This window comes from Trypanosoma brucei, chromosome 8 (assembly GCF_000002445.2).
Source record: "Trypanosoma brucei brucei TREU927 chromosome 8, complete sequence".
Taxonomy (NCBI): Eukaryota; Euglenozoa; class Kinetoplastea; order Trypanosomatida; family Trypanosomatidae; genus Trypanosoma; species Trypanosoma brucei.
In genome coordinates, this window is record NC_007281.1 from 911,608 (window position 1) to 939,405 (window position 27,798).

Below are 27,798 nucleotides of genomic sequence, written 5' to 3' on the forward strand. Positions count from 1 at the left end.
TTGGATTTCTTGTCTTGTTTTTTTTTGTTAACGCTGTGCCCTTCTTTCCTCGCGTTCCTCGGAACCAATTGCGGTTTCTTTCGTTCTTATGTATGACCCCGCCCCTCTTCCATTTGATGTCGCAACGGTCCACCTCTTTCTTTCTAGTGGCCACGTTTTTGTGTTAAGTTACTTGAAGTAGCGATGGGAGAAGCCTTTTATTGTTTTTTTTGTTTCAGCAGTCCTCTTGTGCCTGTGTTCGTGTTTTTGCGCTTTTGCTTGTGACTGCGGGGCGGGTGTCTTTTCTTTTTTTCTTTCTCTGCAATCAATTCACTCGTGTGCAATCACGTCTTTCTCAGTTGATTTTTTTTTGTTTCGAGGGTTTGTTTTTCTCCTTTTCCCACTCCCTGTACGGATGTGCGCATGGAACATACATAAATATATATATGTATTCGTTTCTATATGTTTATTTATACATATATGCGTACATGCTATTTATTTACTGTTGGCCTTTGGATCTTTTGATGGGATTAGGCCGGCGGGAAAAGGAACGGAGGGTGAGACGTTGGTTGAAGGGAGTTGCTGACACTGCATTGGGGGAAAACTGCGAGTGGCGGTGATTGTGTGCGTGTTGTAAGACATGAAGCAATGATGATGTGGAAACAGACAGTGAAAGGCATCTGTACGCATACGCGGCGGGCCTTTTCTCTCCTTAATTTTCGTTCTGTTTCTTGTTTTTCCCCCCTCTTATCTCTCCCTACTTCTCACACTGCGGCTGTGTCTGTGGCGTGACGTTGTTTGGCACATTTATCTTGTGGAGGGCACACTTTTTTCTTTTTCCTGTTTCTTTTTTCCCTTTTCCTCTTACAACATTCCCATTAACTACCGAAATGGGACAAATTTGGAGGGAAGGCTGGAAACTGGAGAAAACACCAAAAACAAAACCAAAACAACAACGGCACCAAACGGATGAGCGGGCGAGTGGAGTTCGAAGGTAGACAAGAAATACATATGCGAGAGGATGTATTTTACCGTTCCTCTCCTTTCAATAGTTTTCCTTCCCCCCTTTCCCCAGACACGAAATATCCCCTTTTCAAGTTTTAACCTGTGTACATGCTTTGCGTCTTCCCATCTTCTTTGCTCTTTGTTATTATTGTTATTGATTTACTTATTTGTTTAACGTGAACTTTTTAACTGTTCCCATTTCGTAGCAGCATGTGGGTTGAACCTCGACCCGAGTGCCTCAACTTTGGCTGCCGCCGGACTGAAAGTGCTGCTGTGGGAAAGTCAGAAGAGGGAAGTGCAAGAACGACGCGGCAATAATGGAGTGCAACCGCATGCACAAGTTTGTCGGGCTGGTGTTGTCACGCAGCGTTTATTTGCGCCTGTACATGCATGAATACGTGCGTGTTTATGAGGGGTTACGAGGAAACAAAGTGCGGGCATGAACTCCAGGGGAGGAGGAAATAAATAACTGGAAAAAAAAAGGAAAGAATAGTGTGGCCGATGCGTATGGCTCTGGTGGAAGATGAGGTTCATGTGCGGCAACTCACCGGGCTCTACTCTACATTTCTCTTTTCTTTTTTTTTTTGTCATGCAAATGTTTTTCTCTCCGATGTTCGTTCCTTTTGCCTCTCTTCCTCCCTTTTGTTTAACGGTGTGACGTGCTTCATAAGCCTTCTCCGTAGTGCAGTAACTGAAGCAGTTCATCGTTGCTGGGGGGGGGCATGTGCTTGCGTTTTGAAGGTGTGTGTGTGTGGGACTCGCGTGGGTGCGAACTAAACCAAGCCAAGAAGGAAAGAAAAGAAAAAAAATGCAGAACAGAAAAAGAAAAATAAAGAGGAGGGAAAAAGATTAATAACTAGACGGTGTGGGGACTACACTGATAAGATGACCAAATTGGTTTGTTATGTTTTCCAAGTACGGTGGAAGAGTTTCGATTGCGCATTCCCTCCCTTTTTTTTACCTTTCCTACGACCACTGCGTGCTTCCTTCTTTTCATCCAAACGCCCAGTTGGGGGCCAAGGAAGAGGAAGAAACATTGGCTCGGATTTCTCCATTAAGGATGTCTGCTATATATATATATATATATATATATATTTGTTTATTTGCTTGTTTTTTTGTACCCTCCTCCAATTTTTGTTTTCCTCACCATGCGCATGTTTTCTTCTTTCCCTTCTCTCTTTTCTTGGCTATATGCCCGCTGACTGTTTTGGAGGCGGTAAGGACATCAAACGAAGAAAAATTCAGTGCAGGTGACAAAACAAAAGCAAGTACGACTCAGCAATACGTAAGTGTATATGTATTTTCTCGCATATGTGTATTAACATATTGCTCCACCCCCATTCAGCTTATGCACCTTTTCCCTGTATTTCTGTATAGTTTGTGCTGCATTGCCGTTAAGTTCACCCTTACGATGCCAGCGGTGATGATCTTTTTTTTCTTCTCACCATTGCTTTCCTCCTCCTCCTCCCCTTTTTTGTCTCTTGTATTTGCAGTGGCATCGTTTCTAACGGCCATGCGGATCACAATTTTGTACCGACCGCACGGACATGCACTCACGCTGCCACCACTACTGCTGCAGATGTCACCCGCAGACACTCCGGTGTCTCCTTAGCATTTCGGGCCCTTCAATACTTTTACTCGCTTACTTCATCGTAACCATCACGGGGAGGGGAGACGGCGTATATGAAGGCAGGAGCAATAATATGAAGCAACATCAACTTTTGTCCCAACTGGAATGCTAACACTCGAAACGGAGCTGACACTTCTCACCTGCAAGGAGGGTAAAATAACAAAAAGTTATCCTTCTATCCTACCGTTTCTACCTTTTACAAGCACTTGCGGAGCCACTTGGGACACTTAGGTGCTTTCTGCTCAGTAGGGCCGCGTTCAAAACCAAAAAAAAAAATGAATCCTTTATGTGACCTAAATCCCGACGGCTGGTTTGCGGTCACAAATAAACCTACAGTATGAGCGGCTCCAAAGCGGGTTGACACTCGATGTTTCTCCAGCCAAATGCCACAAACGCATCATTTGCTGCACATATGCAGAGTTGGGGGTTGTGGTGGAGGTTTTGTACCTTGACGATCGCTCTGCATGCTGCATTCGGGACACCACCACTCGAAGATGCACCGCTTTGGGGGAAATATGGGGGATACAATTCGGTGTGCTGATATAACTCTGCGCACCACCGATGATCTGTTCCGTCGTATGTAAATGCGTTAATCATAAACGTACATAGCGACTGAATTGAGCCCGAAACCGGAAGCGATGTGTATTGTAAATTGCACTGTGTTTGGCAATGTGTTGTGCGTTGGGGGACCAAAGTCATGTGATGAGGCGCTGCGAGCATAATATTCGCGTGGTTACATACCAATACGTTGGTAGCGAATGGTTTTGCCCTTTACTAACCGGGTGGCACCCGCACAACTCTGCAAGGACTTGATCCCGCTTAAGTTTGCGTGCACTGATGAAAAACAACCTGCTTATATTCGAGCGTGGTCCGGGCACCACTAACCGTGTTTTGATTCCGTTATATTACCTCCATCCCCTTTTCGTGGTTGATGCACTACCCGCGAGCCGTTCTTTTTATTTGGTCTCAAATGTCTACTCACGTGTTTTGTTGTTGTGCCTGCGCTACATTTATCAGCCGATGATGCGGGAGACGTAGGAAGTCTGTGAGTTGTAGCAAAAGGTCTTTCTGTTGGCGGTACGGTGTTTGCTTTGGCTTTACTCCGTTTCAGTGCTTATGAGCGTTCGTTCAGTTGTGGTTCCACGCTTCGTGTTGTACTGAATGGGAATACTGCGTTTCGCCTGTCACACTCTGTGCACGTGGTTTGTTCGTGAGTGTACTTTCTTTCCAGGTGTTTGAGTGTCTGTGTGCCGCTACAATTTATCCTTTTGTGTGTTGCCTTACTGCCCTTTGCTCCGCGGTGAAGCATTTCCTGTAGATTGTGGACGTTCTCAAACTTTTTTCCTTATTCGCCTTCCCTTTTCTCCCAGTGGTAGGCAGCGTGAAGCTGTGGATACTGCACCGGTATATTTCTCGTTTCCGTATGTTTCGCATATCCTCATGTTTTCACAGTTTCTTTCTCAATGCTGTCCGCTGCACCTTCATCGCTGACGTGCTGTACGGCTGCCGTTACAGCCCACACATTGGAATGTGCCACCATCCGTACGTGTACGTGAAAACAGTGTTGTTTTGCGTCTCCAGTCGTCCGGAGCAGCGGCTTGAACGTGAGTATATGCGTGGTCTTATCGAACACCTTGTCGCGTGCGATGCGAAGCACGATACGCAGACAAAACTAGAACTGATGCGGTTTGTTGACGTCGTGCCGGCCGCCGCAAGCCTCGGTGGTAGCGGCCACAGTGAGGTGCTGAGCGCCGGAAAAATGGGTGGTGAAAGCGGAATGTCCTCTTTCTTCACGGGTACTCTCTTCCCCGCAGTGTTGGGTCATGTGTTACTATACGACGCGGTTTGCGTATGTATGTCAGGTGGTTTGTACGACGATGCGGCGCGCGACTGCGTGGCGCAGGTGGCGGCAAGGCTAGGTGTCTCTCAGCACGGCCGGGAAATGATTGAAAAAGCGGCAATACGTGAGCATCAGTTGGCTGCGATGAAGCGGCAGCTGCTTCTCCTACCTGAGACCCCGCCACTGCGTTGAGAGACGCTTTGGGAGGTAACTGCAAGAGCGGCACCCGTCTAATTTTGGAGTGGAAAGGCTTGCAAGAGCTGTGTAGTTGTCTTACATTGTCTTTGGCGTGTGCATGGGCAAGGTTGCGGTATTGGTGTGCTTCCCAAATCCTGCTGCTCCATGCGTTTTATTCCTTGTTGTCACTGCTATGTTTTGCGTGTCCCATCGTGTTAGTAAATTAAACCTCAATAGCCACCACGACTCGATCATCAGAACATTGGAGTGTTGACGCATTGGCTTAGAACCTGTGACCCGCCTCTTCGCAAATGTGGCGCCGGTGCATAGCGATGTTTTTGCCACTGTGTTGATTGTAATGCCTAAGTTGACGTGCACAACTTGATCCCTTAGCGTTGAGGAGGGATGCGCGAAGGCGAAGGGATTGAATGTCTTCTCTTGATGTGTTTTTTTTCTTATTGTCGACTTTCTTGTCGGCGTTGCCGTGCCCCCCAATTGGCGTGAGTCGAGGAGCTTGCACACATAGCTTGCGCGCACAGCATCACTAGACTTCTGTGGGGTTCATGTGTGGTGTGTCTCGACATTGGCATTGCGATCGCTATCAAAAGCTGCAATAGCGGATAGTGTATAGACGGCAGTTACAGCCGTGATCGCACAGCGGTAAGAGGCATAATGTTTATAGTGCACGACACAAAACAATGAATCCAATGGCGACCTGTGCCTTCCCCCAAATAACCTGGAAAAATATCTCTGTCTATTTACTGTGAAGTTGGACGTAGCTCTGCTTTCTTCCTTCTCCTTTTTGCCTTTGCCCACTACAGTCATTCTAACAAGGTTAGCAGCCTTTTTGTTGTCGTTGTTGTAAACCCGCAGGAAACAAGTACATATTTGAGTGACGCAATGACCACAGCAACCGTCAAGCCCGAAATTGTCATAGCGGTTCTCTCCATGTGCGGCCTGCTGACGGTTGTTGTCATCATTCTGCTGGTGTGCTCGTGGTGGTCTCGCCGCAAAGCTGGAGCTTATGCAGGATCTGCTCTTTATCGCGGGTTCAAGCGACGCCATCAATTCGAGCTCGTCTGTACACCTGGTCCGGGTGCTCACGCCGCTCCGCTGGAGGTTCAACTGCGCACATCGCATGTTGACCCTTGCGACATACTTGTGGATGTGCAGTACACACCGCCTGGCTTCCTCAAGGAATGTGATCGTACCGCTGTCTCCCCAGCACGACTATTGGGTGCTGATGAACACTATGGTGAACAATATCTGCTTTACAGTCACCCGTTTGTGTTCCGGGGACCCGGCCGATACACGGTCAACGCACACACCGTCTCGCCTTCCATGCGGTATGTGGGCGCGGTGCATAATTTCTGCTTCGACGTGCTCCCCGGGGACACGCCGTCAGGGTCTGGAGACACTGAAATGGAGGCGAGCTGTCAGCATGCCAACGATTTCTCCAGGCACGACTTTTCCACCCAGCGGGATGTAGCAACGAAATGCAGCATCACACCGATCAGGCATCCTTTGCCACCGCGCATCATTCCCAATGAGGGTGAAGTGACAACATTTACTCCAATAATTATCACCACTAACAACGAAAGTACGACGGCCGATCAGATCCGGTACAGCGTGGACGGTAGATACCCATCGTTGCTGTACACGGGGCCGTTCACGCTCTCTGTGCCGCCTTTCAGCAATGCGTGTAATGGCTCGTCGGTGCCAGTCGTTGTGCGTGCTGTCGCCGTGTCCGGAAGTGATACGGGACTAACGAGTGAGGTTGTGACTGCGAACTTTACGGTGTATAGGGCGGGCCACAGTTTCTTTGATCCGCAGGTACCGGCCCCGGTTGCGCGTGTGCATGCTGTGAACGCCAAGCTGTACTTTGATGAGTCCCGTCGCCCACCGAACACGAACATCTTATACCAGCTAGTTTACGTCAGTGAAGCACGCCAGAAGCCAAAGTTCTCTCGCAGGCGGGGATTCGTGTACACTGGAGAGTTTGTTCCGCTGCGTGAGGACGTTGCCTTTATCTACGCCTGGACGTTTGTGGGTGATGGCAATGGCGATGGGACGGGGGTGGACCTCGACGAGGTGAACGGCGGTGGGCGTCGCCACATTCGCAGCTCAGCCGCTGTGTACGACTGTCGTCGTGGCACATCGTGGAACCGTGAGGCTCGGGATGAGGGAGGGTTGCACCCTCACAATAACGACCGTACTCATCGCGGTGACCTGTCGCCACCGGTCATCTGCGTCAGCTGCAGTGAGATGGAGGTATTCTTTGAGGATCCACCCGCGGGAGGCGTTGTGTGCTACACCCTTGACCGAACTGAGCCAGCAGCTCCCGGTGGAGCGACGGCACCTGAACAGGCAGTGAGGGTTGGTCTTGGTACAGGAGCGCAGCAGCTCGCGCGATTTGGGCCGGGGCCGAATCTCAGCACGTACGTGTACAAGTCCAACCAGCCGATTCACGTGACGCTTCTGCAGACGGAGCAGGTGTTCGTTACCGCGCGTACGTTTATTCCCGTTGCGGACGGTGCCGCTGGCGACGCCGTTACCTGCTACCGTTTCAGTGATCGTTTCTTCCGTGGCTTTGCCATACAGTGAGCTCTTCCTTCCACTGAAGCCGCGAGGGGCACACACGCACATGGCTTACTGGCGGTACCCCAAAAACAACCTTAGGATGTTCACCTGTGCACAAACTCGATTGCGCATGGGCGGTGACGGGCCGTCGTGCGGCGCCCATCACCCATGTGCGCGTTATGAGTGTTGTATTGGACTCGATCGCTTGTTCGCAGTATCAGTGTTTTTCCTCCTCTTATCCTTTAGTAACATGTTTTCTCCCCTTTTTGTTACATTATTTCCATCCCTTGTTTCGTTGTTTGTTAAACGTTATTATTATTTTTTTGTTGCGGTCACCGTTATCTTACACCGCACTTGGTGTACCACCGAGGCATGTTATATATATATATTTTTTTTCATGGTGTCTGCGTCCGGACGCACGTGGCACAGGTTCATAGAAGCGGGAGATCATGGGGACCGACAGAATCAAATCACCACTTCTCTTTGGCAGAGATGAGGAACCCATGAGCAGATTGTTGATACAAAGACCATAGAAAAGTAGAGGATGAAATCGCTCCTCTTCGCACGAAAATACACAGCATATACAATATCTCATACTAAGAGGAAGAGGCACTTTGGTGTGTCCGTTTTGCTAGAAGTACAATAGACCCCAAGAAGTTGAGATAAAGAGTAGATTGTAAGAAGGTATTTTGCTAAATTAAATGATATATGTGTTTGTCGCTTGCCGTGTGATTCCTTCAACTTCACAGATCGTGGGGTTTGTAAGGTGCTCCGACTACATTCGTGTGTCAGCTAAAAACGCTTTTTCTTTATGAATCTATGGTTGCTGCTACGAGGCCGTGGGGTGTCGTGGTTTGTGGTTTTGTGCTGGTGTTTTATTTTTTGTTGTTTCCACCTTGTGATTGCCACATACATTGCTGTTCTTCTTTCTTTTTTGTTCTTCCTTCGATATGTGTACCTCTGAAAACGAAGTTACGATAGTGTGTACCAGGCAAGCGGTGTGTAGGAAAGCATTCACCGCAGGGGCATTGACTGTTTATACTGAAGCGGGGTTTGTGTGCCACGAGGTGTGTAAGGTTCTTCTGTATTGGGGAACGCACATAATCTGGCAGCAAGGTTCAGGTGACAGACAGGGATGCTCAAGAGAGTTATTGCGAGGGCAAGCCTCCCCAAGTCGTTGGATGTACTGCCGCTTTTTTCTTTTTCGAAGAAGGGCAAGGGTGGTATCGAGAAGGTTGCTGGTGACAGCCAAGTAAAATCCCTTGTGTCCCACCCAAAATGCGTGTCGGCACATTTTTGCAATCCTAAGGACCACTCTGAAGCTTTACGTGAAGACGACGATGGAGGTGATGTGGATAAACACGACGCAGTGGATGTGCCTTTTGGTTTCCGTGATGCACCGGGGAATATTTTGTTGGATCCGGAGCGGCGGCGCCTCTTTGCCGGCATTGGTGAGAAACCAACGGTGCGGGACTATCGCCTAGCCGTGACGGCTGCTGTACGCGAAGCGTCTAAGTTAAAAGCATCAGCACTGGTTATGCGTTCTCTGCCAAATGTGCTGTATTCGGTTGGAGACTTGTTTCAGCCTGCGAGCGCTCTCCCGGCGGAGGACGTAGCTGAAAAAACGGTTACTTATGCCGTCGCGGCGGCGTATCGGTACGACCGATTTCTATCGAAGGCTAAAGGTGGCTTGCCCCCTCCGAGCCGTGGTAGGCGAAATAAGGCGGTTGCAGAAGGGAGTCATGAGCAGTTGAATTTAATTATTGACTGCGGGGACAAGACTTCTATTGCCAGTGGAAATATCATTGGACATTGCATAAATGACGCACGAAACCTGGGTAATCTTCGTGAGGATGAGGGCACTCCGCAGTTTTACTGTGAGTGGATTCATCAGGAACTGGCCCCACTTGGCATTAAGGTGCAGAACGTGTTGCACGGAGAGCAGCTTGAGAAGGCGGGGTTGAACCTCATATACAACGTTGGAAAGGGGTCAAAACACACGCCTTATTTGGTTGTGTTTGAGTACGTCGGTGACAAGAGGAGCAATAAGGCAACTGCCCTCGTGGGCAAGGGTGTTACATTTGATTGCGGTGGTCTTAACATTAAACCATTCGGGTCGATGGAGACGATGCACATGGATATGATGGGTGCAGCCACGGTTATGGCTACGATGAAGGCTATCGCCGAACTTCAACTACCAGTTAACGTTGTGGCCGCCGTTGGGCTCGCGGAAAACGCGATCGGTCCAAGCAGCTACCACCCATCATGCATTTTGACTAGCCGCAAAGGACTAAGTGTTGAGGTGTTGAACACGGATGCCGAGGGGAGGCTTGTACTTGCTGACACACTGACTTACCTTCAGAAGGACGCTAAACTAGTGAAGAAGGCCGATACGATCATCGACATTGCGACCCTCACAGGCGCAATTGTTGTCGGCCTTGGGAGCCGGCGTGCAGGTCTCTTTGGCAACGACATCGCGCTGGTGCAGCAGCTTATGGCTAGCGGGCGAAGCAGTGGGGAGGAGGTTTGGCCGATGCCCATCGGGGATGAACACCAGAGGGCGATCAAAGGGAATATTGCCGACCTTGTTAACGTACCGAGCGTGCGTGAGGGCGGTTCCTGCACTGCAGCGGCGTTCCTAAGCAACTTTGTGGAGAAAGATGTGAAATGGGCGCATCTTGATATTGCAGGTTCGGGGATGGGGACCGACAAGCCAAGGGGATTCCAACCAGCGGGGGCACCCGGATTTGGTGTTGAGCTTCTGGTGGACTACTTTCGCCAGCACGTCATGGCTTCTTCAAAGGGAGTGTCGACGGGTAAGGATGGAAGCCACGGTGATGCGGAAGAGTCTACTCAAGAAGAGGGTGCTAATGCTGAAGTGAGTGAGGAAAATACCAAAAGATCTAAGACCAGCGCAGGTGGAAAGAAGTTAACGAAAAATGCCGAACCGAAGGAAGGAAAGGGCAAAGAAGCAAAACCCAACGTGAAGGGTACGAAAGGTGGCAGAAAGGTTGGAGAAAAAGGCACGGAAGGCAAAGGAAAAGCGGCCAGCCCGGCTGAAAAGAAGAGGGTGAAAAAGGCACCTGCGGCCAAGCAGGGTCGCCGGGCAGTGAAGGGGAACCCGAAAGGAAAGAAAAGGTCTGGCAATTGAGGGGTAATGCATTGGAACCACCGTGCCGCTCGTTTCTGTATTGTGAGGAAGGGGTGTTTTTCGACACGTAAGTTCCCACAACTGGGGGTTTCGGAGATAACATGCGGTGGTGGGGCGAGAGTAAAGACGCTTACCTGATTGTTTTGGTTGGGCTTATACCCTCCTGAGCTTGTGTTGATGTCTCTGGTCCACTTTGCCTGGCCATTAACAGTCACTGGGGTTTCAAGTAACGACAAACAATTACAAGTAGTGTTTTTTCAAAAGAAGCCAGGTGCCTTCCTTTTTGTTTTTTTGTTTTGCCAGTCCGTACAACTGTTTTTCTAGCCGTTTTATTTTTACTACCTTCAGCTCGAATTGTTCCCTCTTTTATTTTTTTCTTCTCTCCGGGCGCTGGTCGAGTGGTATCCCTTCCCCGACCATACGTTTTCTCCCACCTTTTTGTGATAACAAACCCCCTTTCCTGTTGTTGTGATCCACCGGGTACCTTCTTCCTATTGATACACATGGGCCGTAGTGCGGTGTTTCTTTATGATTGTCTGGGAATACGGGTTGGTTACGTTCAAATTTCATCACATCTGGCAGCCGATGGATAAGTGGCGGTATCACCCATGCCAGCGCGGGAGACAAATATGAATGGCCCTTTCAGTGCGTGAGAAACTGAACAGGGGAGGGGGCACCATGCCTTTTCTTTTTTTTTTTTTCATGGTGTCACAGCTGACCATCATACATAGACGTGCGGCGCTGGTCATGGACATCATTATTTGGTCGTGCCTAATGGGCCCCGCGTGCAATTTATTAAATTTGTATTTTGGTTTGTTTGTCGCATTTAAGTAACTTAATTTCCATATTTATGAGTGAACTGCCTAGTTTCACAAATAGAACGCTGAATAAGCGTGTGCAAAGCGATATCGGGGGTGAGGGTGTGTGTATGTGGGGAGGGGAGTAAAATGAGTAAAACATGTGAATGGTGGTTTTTTTTTTTGCCACAGTTCGCTACTAATGGTTTTGGTTGAACTCATGATCTCTAGTAGGTGGTGAATGACTCGGAATTTGACTACACTACTAACGACCTGCCTCTGTATACACTTACTGGTCACAACTGAATCTAAAATTGCTTTGTTCCCCTTCCCATTCCCGACGGGTGCACCTACTCTTAATCTTTCTTTCCACACGAGGTATTTTCCCAACTCTCCAGACTCTGGTGGTAAGTAGGAGCGGAAAGTGACAAATAGTATTTGTGATGGCCTATGTTTCTCCAGCACGCGTGAAATGGGCTACTTTTGTTTTTTGGAACTTCTTAGATCCCACATTCCGCTTGCACTTCAGGTACTACCAGCGGAAACTAGCCGTGGATCGGTATCTGGAAAGGCTCGGTGTGGTAGCGAATGTTGGTATTGGTGTTACTTTTGGGCTTATGTTCTACAATCTCCTGATCGCCCGCTTTCTTCTCCCTCGTTCCGTCAGCTCAGGACATAGCATGGAGGAGAACGCAAATGAGGTACTCCGCGTGTTGAAATACGATACGACGAAGGAGCTTCCTGCGTTTTTGCTCATGCGTGCAAAGCGCGAGGTGATATCTAAGCTGCATGTCGCGGCTGATAAGGCCGAAGTGAAGCGACAGCGCGAGGAGGTGAGGAGGCTCCTTGACAGCATTGATCAGCAGCGGTTACCGAAGTAGCGGCGGTGCGTGGTTGCCGCTAGTGTGTCCGCTGCATCCCCGTGCAGATGCGCTGTTCGTTCATTCAGGCAATTTTGTGTCATTTTTTTCACCTGCCGCCACATTGGTTTTCTCTGAGCGGTCTCTCTCCTCTCGTTATGCTCTACTCCTTGTTGACGTGCCACTGCATTCCCTTTGTATGTGGGTGAAGCACCTTAGCTTGTCTGCAGACAATCTTTTTCACTATCCCCGTCGCCGTGCTGCAGCCTTTTTGTTAATCCGTTGGTACCGTTAGACGTTAGATGGTACGTGTATATAGGTTAGGTAGTGAAAAACAGGTCCGGTGTACGTTTGTTGCTTTGTCACACTTGCGTCACTGAACGCCATTCAGCTCTTCCAGGAGAGTTGGGGTTAGGGAAACATCGTGTAATCACGTTGTGAGTAGCCCACAGCTTCTGTGTGTTGGAAATGCTGAGAAACTTGCAAGCCCCGCCTGATTTAGAACCCCCAGCACCTCAGCTGCTTGCCGTGCGGGGTTGCTCGCTCATCACGTCGCGATGGCTCCAGGTGCTTTCGTACATTCTGGCGGAGGTTTGCAGCTCTGCGACACTACTAGATGATTATGTGCGCGCCACGCTGAATGTGTCGCATCACTTGCTCTCCGCGTGGCACAGCATAGCGGTGGCGGCTCATCGCCCGCGTGAACAACGTACGAGCGGGAGCTCTTCCGGTTGGCGCTCTGTTTCTAGGGATGGTACCGTACCACAGACGGACCGTGTGCGCTGGGAGAAGGAGGCTACAGCTGCTAGGCATGTCGAGCTAGTTCGTCACCTGGTTGTCATGGCGCTGCTGCAGCAGTTCTTGTCTGTGCCCGTTTCTGGGAGCTCTGACACTGTGCTGCGTGACTTGCTCTTACGACACCGTCGATGGCGTCAGCGGAGGGCTGGTAAGGGCCGATTCACCGAGCTCGGCGACGCGGAGGGTGGTTTGGTAGGGGATGATGATAATAACTGCGATGGCGGGGGCCCTCGTGCGCCGCGTGGACGGGACCGGGAGGAAAGCAAAAACAATAAGCGGCCACGGCCTCACTCTGTGGATCGCTTTGGGTGTTCTTCTTCATGGTCCACCTTGCCATCGATGGGCCAGCGACCGGACGATGATTGTTCCATTTGTGACGAGGAGCGTTGTGACGACAACACGTGCTCTTCGGTGGACTTGCGGTTGTTTATGCGTGCGGCTGTCGCCATGAACCCCACCGCCTGCGCCCTGCAGCTCATTTCGCGTTGCATCGTGTGTATCCAGAGTGATTGGAGTTGTGACTGCAAGGACGGTGCGCCTCCCACGTCGCCGGTGGGTTTCCGTGGGCCTGATGCTGGGGACGGTGGCGTTGCGGGTAACCGCTACTTTGTTTTCGTGGCAAGTCGTGACGTTGCTGCATGTGAGCACTCAGGGCCATGCTTTGGAAACCGCAAGTTTATTTTTGTACATTGCGAGCGGCCTAGCTGTGAGGATGTTGAGCCTTCGCGTTGCTCTCGTCATTGTCCGGTAGTTATACCACCCCCGGAAACCGCAGCTGGCACCGTGGCTCCTATTGCTCTTGTGGCTTCGCGGAGGGGTGGGGGGCCGTTGCTTGGAGACGGCGGTGTGTGGGGTCATGTGATGCGGTCGATGAGGCAACTGCGACTTGAGCTGGGTCGAGGCGGCTTGGGCGTCCCCGCTCGTAGTGGTGTAGTGGCTTGCTTGCCCTCTGTTGCTCGCCCCGCTTGCAATGCTCAGGGCAGGCCGTCCTTTTCGAGAGAGGGGGCTGGGAGGTTCTTACTTCCGCCCCTCGCACCGAACCGTAGGTGCTCCACTGAGCACTGCATGGGATGCGGCCCCCTGCCGACCGATGCGCGCTCCCAGCGGGGGATTGACAGCGGGGAGGATGGCAGCGTGGGTGAAAGTGACGAGGGACGATCATCGTGGTTCCTTATGTATTCTGACCGGTGCAGCGCCACTGGGGCTTTCTTCTCCGGTGCAGTGCCCTCCGTGGGGCGGCTCATCGCGTTCCCTTCCCCTCTTACAGGCTCATCGAGCGAGCCGGTGCCGGTGGTGCAGCCCACATCCAATTTGGAGAGTGTGGACGTGCCCCTAGAGCAAGCCATTTTTCTGCCACCTGCTGCTGGACACGAAGTGCGCCATACAGGAAGGCCGTCTACGGAGGTGGACGAGTACAGTAAGTCAGTCATGGCTGGTCATGTTGCTTTCGCGGAGGAGGTGGCTGCGCGCCTGGAGTTCTGGTGTGCCCGTGGAAGCCCCCGTCGTTGCTACTATGACCCCGTGGTGCTAAACTCTGCAGGGGATAATGGTGATGGGGCTTCTGGGGGCACCGATGTTGGTGCGCGTCGTGGCAGCAATGACACGAATGGGTGCGTGTCTGAGGGAGAGAATGCGGGTGACTGGATGGAGGAAACTATGCCACTGATGTTGCTGTTCACTCAGGTCGGTACGGTCCGTTTCCAGTTGCTAGGAGACACAGTGTATTGCAACCCGAGGAGCCGGGGACTCCTTATTACCGCGATTAGTGAGGCAACGGAGTTGGTGATTTGTGGGACGCGTGAGAGCCGCGTTCATCGTGGTTGGCACAAGCGCTGTGACAATGGTCGTAGTGATGGACGCGCTGGTAACGGAGTTGGTCGCCGGAGGACGAGGGGAGAGAGCGTAAGTGGTGTTTGTGGTGCGAGCGACCTGACGCTTTCAGCTGGGGTTTCAGGTGGCGCCTCTCTTCATGTGTACTACGACGTCGCAGTGGAGGTGTGCGTATGTTGGGCGCAAGGTGAAGTGCTTGGAGATGGCGAGAAAGACTGCCAGACAGCGCTGGAGGGGACGAGCGTGGGGAATGCTAAAGGTTCTCCATATGGCTCACGCTGCGGTCAGCTCCTTTCGAGACGCGAGCAAAACCAACGGAGGAGTGAACGGCTGAAGACGGAGTTCCGCCTCGCGCATTCTGATCGTTTGGATGCCCTCCTCGTTGACGGTCGAAACGCAAAGCCCATAGCCTCCGTCACGCTTGTCCCATCGACAGCTCCCGGTTGGCCCACGCAGTCTGCTACTCGGGCCGTGCAGGACACTCGGTTTATCGTTCAGTCTTTCAGCCACTACGTGGCGCCACTCCTGAATCACCTAAGGGAGGACAAGGTACTGATGGTTGACATGGATCGCACGTTGGTGGACAACGCCATCATTTCAAGAAACCGGCTTGCCCATGGCTTCCTTGACAACCCGCTGTGGAGGGCGCAGTTTCATATGGGGTCTTCCCAAGAGGAGGGGCAGGCCGATGAGCGGGAGGCTCTGGAGAGGCATTGCGAGGCGTCGGGCATGGTAAGTTACTTTGTATCTGAGGATCCACGCTGCGGGATGCGGACGGAGACTGTTTACGTTCGACGTGGCGTGAGGAACCTGCTACGGCGGTTCGCTGTGGAGTGGGGCATTCCGCTGTTGCTGGTAACCAAATCGTCGCGCAGCCGCGCTGAGGCCATACTGCGGCAGCTGCTCGACCCCGAGGGGGAGCTTTTCCCGATTGATCGCGGACGTGTTTACACAGCGGAGTTCCTAGTGAACTCAGTGCCCCACTCCGGCTTTTCCTCGCAAAGTATGGGTTCCTGCCCCACCAGTATTGATGGCGTGACAGATGTTGGTGCCATGGACGCAGAAAGTTGGCGTGAATACCGGCGGCGTTTGTGTGACTCGCGGAAGTCCACTACTGATGTACTGCGGGTGTGGGACCAGCTGTTTTCCTCCACTGAGGGAGTAGCACCGGTGCGTCGCGCACGAAGTGTTGCCGTGCTGGATGACATGCCTCAACTGTGGAGCGAGTCAGACTGGCCACGCACCGTAGCTGTTGCTCCGTACACGCTGGACCGTGTGGATCCAGATGAGTACTTTTCAGCCGGAGGCCTCATCGCGTCTCTGCTACTTTCAGTGCTCTATAGCAAGAATTCTGTGGTGTGCCCGTTACGTATGCGTCGCTTCGTTGCCGGGGGAAGTGGTTCCTATGGGTGCGGGACGGTATATGGTGAGGAGGCCACGTGCGATTTCCGTGGCGGTGTTCAAGGGTATGGCCCTGGTGGAGAGCGCGACACCGTTTATGGCGAGGTGGAAGTACAACATGAGGACAGCACCTGTCATACGTGCATGTCGGATGACACCGATTCCTTGGATTACTGTGGAAGGTCGTCCCCCCCACCGACTCCCTGTTTCGTTACCCTGGAGGGTGGTGGGGGTGTTTCTGTAGCTGGAGAGGAAGGGGTGGGCGATATAGTGGTTGTTGAGGAGGGAGGTTTAGATCTCCCGGAGGTGAGTGTATGGAACACTGCGGACGTGGAGGATGTAGCGCCTCTATGAGGGGTGACGTGCCTGCTGCGTATCCTTGGCTGCGGCCACTTGCATGTCTTAGAGGTTGTCGTGCATATGCGCTGCCCCGTCACGATCTTGTTATATTATTATTGTGTTATATTGCTACGAAGTCGATGTGAACGCTATGGGTCTTCCATTGTAGCGGTATCTGTGGTCAATTGCTTTACTATGCAGCTGTCTTGTTGTGGAGGGGATGCCGGTTCGGGTGCTATGGCTGACCTGGCATCGCGCATCTCATAAATATCTTCCCCTATTTACTCTTTGTTAACACTGTCTCTTTTTTGGGGGGTTCAGCTTTGCGGGCTTTTACTCCCCGACCAAGCTGGTTGGTAGTGGGAGAAACCACTAGGCACTGTACGGAGACGCCGCCGTGAGTCATGCAAGTCTCTCCACGTGTGCCAAAAGTGAAGGCGAAAACCCCATACGACCTTCCAGAAAGGGTGCGGTGGTACCACATATTGTGGGAAATGCGCAAGGGCGAGTTTCGTCGTTCTTATATTTCCATGCAGCGCCGCCACTGGCGCATTTTTTTGAAGTACGAGAGTCACTTGATCTACGAACGCGCGGTGATGGGCCTCTTGGCAGCAACGGTGATATATGCCCTCTCTAATCTAAATATCGTGAAGGCGGTTGTACGCCTGCCGACCGAGGATATTAATGAGCTGCTCAAAGAGGATGTGTGGCAGGGTTATCGGAACGAAGTGAATCAAAGGAAGGAGCACGCGAATAAAATGCTCGAGGAGTCGGCGTTCATAAGGGATAAAAACAAGCCGTTTTCAAGTTAGGTGTAGTGTAGCACATGCTTTGAATTGACGCGAGCGGACTTTGATACGTTTGTTTGGTGGGCTTCATCTGTGCTCTGGATGGGCGTGTAGGATGTTGAATCGCGCTTGCTTTTACCTTCCACTTTGTGTGCATGCAGTTGGTGTGCCCCATGCAATTTAGTTTTCCATCTAATTCTCTCTTGTCAACGTTCGTTTCTTTTTCTTGTTCATGGTGAGGATCAAGTCACGCGCACACGTAAGTAATTCTACACAAGCATCTTCCCCACTGAGGAGCACCCCAATGGACGTATCGCGGTTTCGACACACACAGGCTGTACCGGCACGGCAGGACCAACAGTTCCTAAACCTGACTCCTTCTGCAGCGCGGTGGGAGTGCAGCAACCTTATCGCCTGTAACGACCGCTTCATTGCGATACCGTGGTTGCAACTTGGTAGCACGGCTGTTCTGCGCCACACTGATTGCGGGAAGTTGGCCTCGAACCCGCCCATACTTTTGGGCCAGGAGGGGGACATCATTGATGTCGCCTTCAATCCATTTGACTCGTCGAAGCTATTCACAGCGAGCGAGGACGGGACCATTATGGGGTGGAACATCCCCGAAGAGGGTCTGACGCAGAACTGCTCTGACAACATTGTTCACCTGCAAGGCCACTCCAAGAAGGTGGGTCTACTGAGCTTCCACCCCAGCGCCGCCAACGTGCTGGCTTCCGCGGGTGCTGATATGGTAGTAAACGTGTGGGATGTCCAGAAAGGTGTCGCAAAAGAAGTGGTGAAGTGCCACGCGGAGCAGATCAGCTCGCTGGATTGGAATCTTGATGGTTCGCTTCTTTGCACCACATCTAAGGATAAAAAACTAAACATTGTGGATCCGAGAAGCCAAAAAATTGTCTGCTCCAGCGGCGCTAGTGAGAGCACCAAAACTCAGCGTGCTCTTTGGGCACGACGTGCCGACCTTGTCATTACAATTGGAGTAAATACAATGCAAATGCGTCAGGCAATGGTATGGGACATCCGCAAGTTGGCGGCACCAGCGAGCACTGTGGATGTTGACCAGTCATGTGCTGTTTCTATGCCCTTTTTTGACGAAGACACAAGCCTATTTTATATTGGAAGCCGCGGTGAGGGCGGCATTCGCTCTTTCGAATTGAGAAACAGTCGGCTCATTAACTGTTCTTCGTACTCCTCATCGGAGATTCATCGGGGGCTTTGCATGGTTCCCAAGTGGATGTTGGACACACACAAATGCGAGATCGCCCGCTTTTATGCCCTTACACAGAAGTCAATGTACAACGTTCAGATGCTGTTACCACGCAAAACTGCAGATGAGGAGCTTCAAACTGACGTGTATCCTCCCACCTTTGCAAATGAACCCGCTATTACCGCTGATGAGTACTTTAGTGGTGTGAACAAGGAACCTCTTGTCATGAGCATGCAGGCTGTTTTTGATGGTAAAAGTCTTGAGGCGACAAAAGCTGCTGAGACTAAGCGCCGGGGAGTACCTCGCCCTTCAGAGGTGGAGTCGGATGATGACGACTCCTCCGCAGACGAGGCGGTGACATCATCCCGGCAGAAACACGCGGACCCCAACGCTGTGCGGGGTCCCGCCCATTCCGAAGGTATCAGCAGCCAGACATCATCGCAGTTGTTAGCTCTTGCCTCGCTATTGGGGCAGCAACAGGCGGAGGTGCAGCGTTGTCGTGAGGACCTTCAGAAGAAGGAGAGCCTTGTCATGGAGACAATCGCAAAGATAAAGGCCCTTGCCTCTGGTAGTCAAGCGTAATGCTGTCTTCTTCCAGCTATTGTTGCTTTCACATGCTTAAATTGCGTGTGCCTTTTTTTCTCATTCTAGTGATGGTTGGCTCAGTCGTGGAAAGTCGTTTGACGATAAATAGGAAAGTGAAGGAGCAGCCCGGAGAGGGGTCGCCGGGTGGGAAGGGTGGTGGGATATACGTTATCCAGACTGGTGCGTGTTTGTCATTTCCTCCCTAATTTTCGTATCCTTTCTTGGCCAGCATAATTTACTTACATCATAGCTGTTTACCGGCACCACAACTACTCATCGTTCCGTTCCATTTACTAGTGCGTGTGCGTACTTGTGTGGGCTGCTTTTGCTGCGGCGTGTCTATCTTGTTTTGTTATTTTGCTTCCCATTACTGCATTTTTTCCCACATGTTTTTTCCCTTCGTTCTGGTTGCGCATCTTTATTTATTCGCTCGTTTGCAGGTACATCGGAGAGAGGGGGAGGAGGTAGCGGAGTGGCTGATTTTTGGAGCACCTTTTTTTTCGTAAAAAAAACCTTTTGTGAGAAAGGAACACATAAACACCCGAGAGGTGTAACCGCATCCGCCAGAGAGCGTATTACTGACCTCAGCGCCACAATTAAGTTGGACATGTGAGGAAAGTAAGCAGAACAAACGGGGAAAAATGAGAAGGAGAAATGTTGGCGGAGAGGTTTCTGGAGGAACGGAATGGGGAACCAAACATGACTGATAAAGAGGGCTTTGCATATATATATATATATATATACATCATTATGTTAAATGCCCGTTTGGAAGCTGTGTGGATACAGTTATGTTTCCCAGGTGTGCTAGAAGGAAATGGGAAGTTGAAAATAAATAAATAAATAGAAGTGAACAAGCAGACATGAAAAGAATAAAAGGTATGAAACAACTGGTGGGGGAAAGGGTACATAAGGGGGATAAAACACAATGAGAGGGAGATTGTATTTTGAAGCAAATAACAATAGCGCCAACCGCGGCAGCGACACCATGAGAGAGAATGGAGGAATATCGATGTGGAAGAAGGGAGAGAAGGAATCAGTGCCTTTGGTTGATACATTAGGAAATGGAGGGGAAAAGAACGGAGATAAAAGAGATTGAGGTATAGCGGGAGGAGTAAGTAAGGAGGGAATGATGTTGTGAGGTACAGAGTTCATATGAAAAGAGCCTTGTTGGGTGCTGTACTGGTTAGACGGTGCCTATTTGAAAATATTCAAACACTATTTTTTTTTGCTATCCAGGTGCCGTCCGCTCCTTTCCTTCCTCTTCCACTTTTGGTCCCTACAATTTATCCGATCCACTTCTTTTCTTTTCTCCACTTTTTTTTTCCGATTTGTCATTCTTTTAAGGGCGTTTTCCCTACTCCTTACGCTGGACGGTTGCTCACATGCGTTGTACCAGTTTTTCTTGGATTGCCTGTTTGCTTTACTAACCCTCTTCCTACTTACCTCGTCCTTTACTATCATCTTTAACTTTTTTCTTTCTTTAACGATAAGAGTTATCTCATGCAGAAGCTCTTATCGCCAAGAACAGCGCGCCACGCCCGTCTCTTCCGACTCGCTGGCAAGTTGGCTGACTCGGGTAGTCCCGGTGTTCCTAAGAGTGACGGCGAGCGCCTCGTGTGGGTTAACTCACACGTGCGGCGTGATAAGGATATTTCCCTATCCCAAGAGGAGGAGAGGATTCGGGAGCTAATGATGCCGCTGGAGGTCGGAGAGAATTCCTTCGCGGCTAACGGGCAGGCAACACATGGTAACTTGTTTTATTTCCGCGAGTACCCAATGTACCCCGGAGAGTACGTACCGGCGGAGCATAACACTCTTTCGTCGTTGCGCGACGAGCTGCGACTTGATCTAACTGCACAGTCGTTGAAAGAGGCCTGGATGCGGGTGAGTGGTGGGGTGTATTTTCAATCTGTGGATGAATACTACGCTTCTGTTGATGGTCTCGATGCGGAACAGATCGGCGAGGTATTGGCGGCCCTTTTTCCAGAGCTAAACTGTTACGAAGCTCAGGCACTTGTGCAGCGGACATTAGAGTGCATTAGTAGGCCAGTCAGCGCCGCTTCACGGCAGCTTAGTCGCACCATCACGGCCGAAGCGGTGGGACTTGACAACGCACCGGGTCACTACACGAATTTCTTGGAGTGGATGGGTCGGTTAACGGAGACACGAGCGTTTAAAACAGAACATGCACTGTTTGAGTTTAGTCGTCGGAAGTTCAACAGAGATGATGTGCGTGTTATGTTCGAGAACTACCGACTGATGAGCAAAGCCACTCTCCTTGCTGATAGCGCGGATAGCTACAGCCACTTCTACACGGTCCTTAAAGACTTTGCCCGTAAGGTAGCAGGTGAAGATTCCCGACACCAGATAGGCGTACGTATTGATGAAGCGGAGGTGGACCCGGAAACTGGAATTGCTGTTGGTCGTGGTTGTGCGGATGGGGAGAAATACCACTTCACCGCCCTCCTTCGTGAGAACAGAGACCACAACGGCATCATCACTGTGATGGGCAAACCACTTTCACTGGTTCTTGACAATAAAGCGTGGTTAATGGAGATGGTTTTGATGCCGTTTGATGAGGCAAATCTGGATTACAGGGATTTCGATGTGCATATCGTTTCCGAAGGGCATGCAATGCCCTCCATCGCCAACGAAATTGCTGCCTTCGCCTTACGCATGGCGGTTGCGAACGCTCTCGTGAAGTTGATTCCACTGACGCGTATTCCACTGAAGAAGTCGGGACTGCTGTCAGTGGACCGCCGGCGCGAAAGGGGACAGTTCCCGGGATATCTTGATGGAAAGAAGGTGAAGCGTCGCTTTGCCAAGCGGTAGCGGCGTGCTTTATTGTAAGGCAATTTCGTATTGTTGTGGATGCAATGGTGCATCGGTTTATCATCTCATTGCCGCTGTCACCGCCGGTTTATCCTGCCCCGCAAGAGAGCGATGCAGAAACACCGCTTTCGCCGTAGTATATTCGATCACTTTGACTATTTCTTCACCTAACTTCGTCCCCCGATGCTTGCTTCGAGATATTGCTGTCAATTGCTTGCTGTTTTTTTCTTTTACTGTTTATCATCTAGAAGATAGTGTGGGATGTACTTTCTTTTGCTAGCTGGGATCATTTGGGGAATCACAAATCCACTTCTGAAACGGTATAGCGGTGGAATGTCGGTGGACTCCTCCTCGTTTCTGGAGGATCTTCGCTTCCTTGCTTCACGACCAAAGTACCTAGCCGCACAATTAGCGAATCTCAGCGGTTCCGTTTTTTTCTTTGCGGGGCTTCCCAGTGCTGATGTGGCGGTGGGCAGTATTGTGGCCAACTCCCTCGCCTTTGTCATCACAGTGTTAGTGAGCGTTCTCGTGCTACGAGAGGGTACGCTGAAGCCGCGGACTCTTGTGGGGTGTTCACTGGTAGTAGTAGGAACATCGTTGTGTGGGATCGCATCATCATCATGATAATCGACATAGTTTTTGTGGCGGCTGCAATGCGATGGTGACCGCACTTCTCATTGTCGGCAACATCGCAAAACGGAACGATTTAGCGAAGAGTGCTTTGACCGCGGCTTCACCTGGGATAAGGAACCCCAATAATTTAAAGAATTTTGGAACAGGGACATCGGAGTTCACTCGGTGTCCTGCATTTGTATCTGTTTTCACTGGAAGTCGCCTTTAACATTTGTGGGAGGTTGATGCAGGTTGGCCCACGGTTCGGTGCCAATGCCACGTATAAGCATGCACAACTGTGATGATTATAATGTGGGTTGCTTGACTTTGCCCCCGTTTACATACCAATGATCCACACTAAGACTTCTGTATGCTCACATAGTCCAAGGTTTTGTTTAAAAACATGAAAAGAATCGTTGTACCCCATCGTTGGTCAGAAATGAATCGCGTCGAGCACCCTCCATTAATGATGAAGCAACTGTTTCAAGGTGTTTGTGGTGGATTACGCTGGCTGGAGACAAAGTCACTGGCTCAGTATTTGGCGGTGCGCGCCATCGAAGAGGGGTACCCCAGCACACCAGGTGTGCGCAAGGCGCTTCATGTAAAGAGGCCCCCCCTGCAAAAGAGGCGAGTGGTGCAGAGAAGCACAAAGTCAGCAACCGCAGCCTGTTCCTTGCCAACAACAGCGGCCCCAGCGCAACTTCCGCTTACTTCATCCGGTGATGCTCTAACCGTAACAGGGGGGCTCTCTCTGCAGGTGACGAAACAGAAGCGGCTGGTGTCTTATGACGTTTTGGACTGCACGCTCGGCAGCGGCTACCACGCCGGTGCTGTTCTTGAAAATGGTGGGCCGTACACCCGCGTTGTGGCACTTGATTGCGACCACGACGCAATGCACGCGGCGAGGGATTTGGTTGAGGAGTTTGGTGGGGATCGGCTTCGCTTTTACTGTTGTAAGATGTCTGAGGCGAAGGCCATGTTCGGTGAGCGGTCTTTTGATGCTATCATGATCGACGGCGGGGTTTCAGATACGCAGTTGGAGGATCCTGAGCGTGGGTTTCTGCTGGATGATGAGGGCGGTCACCGCCTTGACATGCGCTTCGGGCCGCAGATGGGAGTAGGTGCACTCGAATACCTTAATACTGTATCGCAGCATACGCTTGTTTCCTCGTTATTGGCCTACGGTCTCTTGGAGTACGGTCAAGCAATGAAGATGTCACGCGCGATAACCCGGCGAAAGCCGTTCGTGGATTCACGTGAAGTGCTTACCTGTATTGAACAAGCTGGAGATGAGCTACCGGAGGGGGGCTGGCGCTCCCAAGGCAGCCGTCGCAAGTCGCCCATGTCGTGGAAGTTCCTCACCTCATTGCGATGCATAATAAACAACGAGATGTACGAGTTGAGGCAGGGCATTGAGAATGCGCTGTTGATGCTTCGGGATGATGGGCGTTTGGTGGTGTTCAGCCGCCTCCCGTGGGAAGAGCGGCTTGTGCGTGGCACTGTAGACGACCACCCCCATGCTTTGTTGTCCTATGTGGAGGATATATCGATCGATGACGTGCAAATATACGGCTTCACGCGCCATGCGAAGATGTGGGTCATTACCCGCGCCGCCTCGTCGGCGTACGCATTGAAAAATACCACAACTCTTACGGAGGAGAAGTTCCGTGAGAGCTCCGTGCGATGGCTTACTGGTATGTATGCCGGTCAAACACATGGATTTCCTGCAAATAACTTTACCTTTGAGAACTTTGAACGGAAAGAGTGGGTAACGCTTCGCCGAAATGGCAAACCACCCCCAGTTGACGTGGGGCTGGATGACAAATGAGTGTTGCGCCCATGAGTTGTAGTTTTCTCTACTATTAGTGAATTTTTTGCGAGCATGGCGCCAGCAGTTTGTCTCGCTCCTTTTACCCCTTATCCGTAATGTTCGGTTGGGCATGGGAAGTAGTGCGCACCTATTGTGTACGGCTTGGGCTAGGGGTTGACTACGTTAACGCGAAGTTGTCGAGCCCATCCTTCGATTGAATACTCCGTTGGCCATATTGAAGCCTGGAAATCCCAACAGTTTCATGCCGAACTTCACTTCCTTAATTCTTCACTGCTGTGAGAACCCCTTCTTGCGCTGCGTCTCCTTTGTACGGCCACCGAACTGTAAGTTGCCGGTAGAAAGGAGGCTAGGCACCCACTCGCAGCAGAGTGTTTAAGCTAGTGCAGTTGAGTGATATGGCTGACCGCCTTGCTATTTTCATTAAGCAATGCGGATTGCAACGGTGCGTGATCCTCACTGGTGCTGGTTGCAGTACCGAGAGCGGCGTGCCAGACTACCGAGGACCCAACGGTCTTTATCGCCGTCCGAACTTTGTGCCGCTGACGCGGCAGGTATTTCTTAGCGGCAGTGAACATCGGAAGCGCTACTGGGCCCGAAGCATGTTTGGTTATAACACCGTTAGCGGGGCAAGCTGCAATGACACGCATATGGGTCTGTATGAGTTGTATCGGGCCGGTGTTGTGAACCGGCTGCTGACGCAAAATGTGGATGGTCTCCATCACCTTGCAGCCCATGGAGGTACGGGGAGCAAAACTGTTGAAGCATACGCCAAATACACCTCCAGCAACTCTGGTGTGTTGGAGTTGCATGGGAACATACACCAGGTTTGCTGCATGCAGTGCGGTGATGTGAGTCCACGGCGGCGGCTTCAGCAACGGTTGTGTGAGGCCAATTACCAACTGTGTAGGGATTACGAGGCTGAATTTAGTGAAGTACGACCTGATGGCGACTACGAGGTCCCTGACCGTGTTGTGCAGGCCATGCAGCTTGTGTGCTGTGAGCATTGTGGTGGCTTGCTGAAACCACACGTTGTTTTGTTTGGCGAGAACGTACCTAAGGAGTGTGTCAGGGAGGCGTATACTGCTGTTCGCGCTGCTTCCTGCCTGATCTGCCTCGGGACGTCACTTCAAGTTTTCAGTGCCCTCCGCTTTGTGCTCGCTGCGCGCGAGAGCGGTGTGCCCATTGCTATTGTCACGGCGGGAAGGACGCGAGCTGACGGTTTGGAAGAGTTGAAGGTGGACACAAATAGCACAGCTGCCACAATGCGTGGGGTGGTGAAACAGCTCTTGGGGTTCGAGTTGGGCGGCACGAAGTAAAGATGGTTGTTGGTGCCAAGTGACATGAAGGAGTCGCCCCTGCGGTGCCACCCTTGTTTTGTCACTGTTGGTGGCGACGATTCACTTTTGCATGTGTTTAAAATCTCTTTTTCTGTATCCTTCCCATGGAGAGAGACAACGATCGCAGATGGACGATGGTGAGATCTCTAGCGTTTGTCCCTAGAAATCTTTTTTTGAATCCACCATTAAAAAAAAAAACCACTATTTGCTTCTGTTCTTGTTTTTGCATCCATCGCTGTCATTGTGCCTGTGACTGTAGCAGTGACGACCATTCGTTGCTTTCCCTGTCTCCCCTTTGCTTTTGAGTGGAACGAACACATTCAACAGGAAGTAGTGAAGTTGAAGAACTTAACGTACCGAAAGCGACAAAAGAAGTAAATAACAAAGGAAGAAAGAAAGGGGAGATGCAGCAGCAACAGCCCGTCATTGTGCTCAACCAGAAGATGGAGCGGCAGACTGGCCGCAAGGCACAGTTGAACAACATCGAGGCAGCTCGTGTTGTCTCTGGTCTTATCAGTAGCACACTGGGACCGTGTGCTATGTTGAAGATGATCCTCGACCCAATGGGTGGCACAGTTCTCACCAACGATGGAAATTGCATCCTTCGTGAGATTGACGTCGTACACCCGGCAGCCAAACACATGTTGGAGCTCGCACGCGCCCAGGATGAGGAAGTGGGTGACGGGACCACGTCTGTTATTATCCTCACAGGTGAAATTCTCAGCCTTTCCAAACCGCTTCTTGAGCGCGGCATCCACCCACTGAAGATAGTGAAGGGATTTTCCCTTGCGCTTACGGATGCACTTGCCGCAATTGAGAAGATCGCCACATCTATTGACCCAAACGACATAAAGCAGTTGGAAGAGGTTGTTCGCGCTTGCCTTGGAACGAAGTACAATTCTCATGAGGACGACCTTATGTGTAAGATGGCTGTGGAGGCCACGTTACGTGTCGTGGTAGAGAACAAAGTGACCGGCCAAAAGGAAGTGGACATCAAGCGTTATGCCAAGATAGAGAAAATCCCAGGCGGATCTGTTTCTGATAGCGTTGTGCTCGATGGCGTGATGTTCAACAAGGACCATATTCATCCGAAGATGCGGCGCTACATTGAGAAGCCGCGCATTCTGCTGCTGGATTGTCCTCTGGAGTATAAGAAGCCGGAAACCACCATCAACGTCGAGGTTGGACAGGCCACTGACTGGGAACTGCTGCTCAAGCAAGAGGAGGACTACGTGCGCGGCCTCTGCCAGACCATCATTTCCTTTAAACCGGATGTTGTTATCACTGAGAAAGGTGCTTCGGACCTCGCGGCTCACTTCCTGCACAAGGCGCAGATCACGTGCATTCGCCGTTTGCGTAAGACTGACAACAATCGTATTGCACGTGCCACGGGTGCCACGATTATTAGTCGCGTGGCGGAGCTAACGGAGGACCACATCGGCCATGCAGGGTTGATGGAGATCAAGAAGATAGGGGACGAGTACTTCACATTCATCACCGGTTGCACATCTGGAAAGGCCTGCAGTGTAGTGCTGCGCGGAGCAAGCAAAGATACGATCAATGAGATGGAGCGCAACCTGCACGATGCCATGTGTGTTGCACGCAACATTATTCTTGAGCCACGTGTAGTGTACGGTGCGTCCGCGCTTGAAATGTACGTTTCCTCATACCTCATGAACCGTTCCAAGAGTATCACGGGGGTACAGCAGGCGGCGTATCAAGCCGTGGCAATGGCGTTGGAGGTTGTCCCACGCATTCTCACAAGCAATTGCGGGGCGAATGTAATCCGCACTGTAACGGAACTGCGCGCCCGCCACGCGATGCCCGACGGTGATTACTGGGGCGTCGATGGCACCACAGGTGACATTGTGGACGTGCGTTCCTTAAGGGTGGTAGAGCCGGCAGCGGTGAAGGTGCAGGCACTGAAGACGGCTATCGAGGCGGCGTCGATGATTCTTCGAGTGGATGATGTTGTGTCTGGAACCAAGCTTCGTCATGAGAAGGAGAACAAGCCGGCGCCAGCAGCCGCACAAGGAGCGGCTGATGACGAGCAAGGTGAGGCTGAAGCTGCCTAACTTCATCGTGGAGTTGTTTACAGCGTCCCCACTTTCTCCCTTACTTTTTTCCTATTCCTTATATCAAATTCATACATGCTCGTGGGCATGTGGGCAGTGAGATTTGTGGACCGTTTCTTTTTTTTTTTT

The 27,798-nt window shown here is 51.2% G+C and overlaps 13 protein-coding genes across 13 annotated transcripts, besides 7 other annotated features; all 13 read left to right on the forward strand.

Annotated features, from left to right (window-relative positions):
- Window positions 1-24,454: part of a sequence feature (sequence corresponds to BAC RPCI93-28F14) that runs on past the window's edge.
- Window positions 408-469: a microsatellite.
- Window positions 1,771-1,833: a sequence feature (A-rich).
- Tb927.8.3030 (hypothetical protein) lies at window positions 1,889-2,596 on the forward strand (the record flags this gene model as incomplete). Its single annotated transcript, XM_842041.1, has 1 exon — window positions 1,889-2,596. The coding sequence occupies one exon, from the start codon at window positions 1,889-1,891 to the stop codon at window positions 2,594-2,596; it is 708 nt and encodes a 235-aa protein (XP_847134.1).
- Window positions 2,053-2,079: a microsatellite.
- Tb927.8.3040 (hypothetical protein, conserved) lies at window positions 4,038-4,646 on the forward strand (the record flags this gene model as incomplete). The annotated part of the gene is made up of 1 exon (XM_842042.1): window positions 4,038-4,646. The coding sequence occupies one exon, from the start codon at window positions 4,038-4,040 to the stop codon at window positions 4,644-4,646; it is 609 nt and encodes a 202-aa protein (XP_847135.1).
- Window positions 5,532-7,235, forward strand: Tb927.8.3050 (hypothetical protein, conserved; the record flags this gene model as incomplete). Its single annotated transcript, XM_842043.1, has 1 exon — window positions 5,532-7,235. One exon carries the CDS (start codon window positions 5,532-5,534, stop codon window positions 7,233-7,235), a length of 1,704 nt encoding a protein of 567 aa, XP_847136.1.
- Window positions 7,587-7,607: a sequence feature (AT_rich).
- Window positions 8,347-10,362, forward strand: Tb927.8.3060 (cytosolic leucyl aminopeptidase, putative; the record flags this gene model as incomplete). The annotated part of the gene is made up of 1 exon (XM_842044.1): window positions 8,347-10,362. One exon carries the CDS (start codon window positions 8,347-8,349, stop codon window positions 10,360-10,362), a length of 2,016 nt encoding a protein of 671 aa, XP_847137.1.
- Window positions 11,603-12,040, forward strand: Tb927.8.3070 (hypothetical protein, conserved; the record flags this gene model as incomplete). The annotated part of the gene is made up of 1 exon (XM_842045.1): window positions 11,603-12,040. One exon carries the CDS (start codon window positions 11,603-11,605, stop codon window positions 12,038-12,040), a length of 438 nt encoding a protein of 145 aa, XP_847138.1.
- On the forward strand, window positions 12,488-16,402 carry Tb927.8.3080 (hypothetical protein, conserved; the record flags this gene model as incomplete). The annotated part of the gene is made up of 1 exon (XM_842046.1): window positions 12,488-16,402. One exon carries the CDS (start codon window positions 12,488-12,490, stop codon window positions 16,400-16,402), a length of 3,915 nt encoding a protein of 1,304 aa, XP_847139.1.
- Window positions 16,792-17,199, forward strand: Tb927.8.3090 (hypothetical protein, conserved; the record flags this gene model as incomplete). The annotated part of the gene is made up of 1 exon (XM_842047.1): window positions 16,792-17,199. One exon carries the CDS (start codon window positions 16,792-16,794, stop codon window positions 17,197-17,199), a length of 408 nt encoding a protein of 135 aa, XP_847140.1.
- On the forward strand, window positions 17,408-18,979 carry Tb927.8.3100 (coronin, putative; the record flags this gene model as incomplete). The annotated part of the gene is made up of 1 exon (XM_842048.1): window positions 17,408-18,979. The coding sequence occupies one exon, from the start codon at window positions 17,408-17,410 to the stop codon at window positions 18,977-18,979; it is 1,572 nt and encodes a 523-aa protein (XP_847141.1).
- Window positions 19,705-19,728: a microsatellite.
- On the forward strand, window positions 20,483-21,814 carry Tb927.8.3110 (hypothetical protein, conserved; the record flags this gene model as incomplete). The annotated part of the gene is made up of 1 exon (XM_842049.1): window positions 20,483-21,814. The coding sequence occupies one exon, from the start codon at window positions 20,483-20,485 to the stop codon at window positions 21,812-21,814; it is 1,332 nt and encodes a 443-aa protein (XP_847142.1).
- Tb927.8.3120 (hypothetical protein, conserved) lies at window positions 22,076-22,438 on the forward strand (the record flags this gene model as incomplete). Its single annotated transcript, XM_842050.1, has 1 exon — window positions 22,076-22,438. The coding sequence occupies one exon, from the start codon at window positions 22,076-22,078 to the stop codon at window positions 22,436-22,438; it is 363 nt and encodes a 120-aa protein (XP_847143.1).
- On the forward strand, window positions 22,830-24,254 carry Tb927.8.3130 (S-adenosyl-methyltransferase mraW-like protein, putative; the record flags this gene model as incomplete). The annotated part of the gene is made up of 1 exon (XM_842051.1): window positions 22,830-24,254. The coding sequence occupies one exon, from the start codon at window positions 22,830-22,832 to the stop codon at window positions 24,252-24,254; it is 1,425 nt and encodes a 474-aa protein (XP_847144.1).
- Window positions 24,455-27,798: part of a sequence feature (sequence corresponds to BAC RPCI93-28L1) that runs on past the window's edge.
- Window positions 24,653-25,573, forward strand: Tb927.8.3140 (NAD dependent deacetylase, putative; the record flags this gene model as incomplete). The annotated part of the gene is made up of 1 exon (XM_842052.1): window positions 24,653-25,573. One exon carries the CDS (start codon window positions 24,653-24,655, stop codon window positions 25,571-25,573), a length of 921 nt encoding a protein of 306 aa, XP_847145.1.
- Tb927.8.3150 (t-complex protein 1 gamma subunit, putative) lies at window positions 25,999-27,669 on the forward strand (the record flags this gene model as incomplete). The annotated part of the gene is made up of 1 exon (XM_842053.1): window positions 25,999-27,669. The coding sequence occupies one exon, from the start codon at window positions 25,999-26,001 to the stop codon at window positions 27,667-27,669; it is 1,671 nt and encodes a 556-aa protein (XP_847146.1).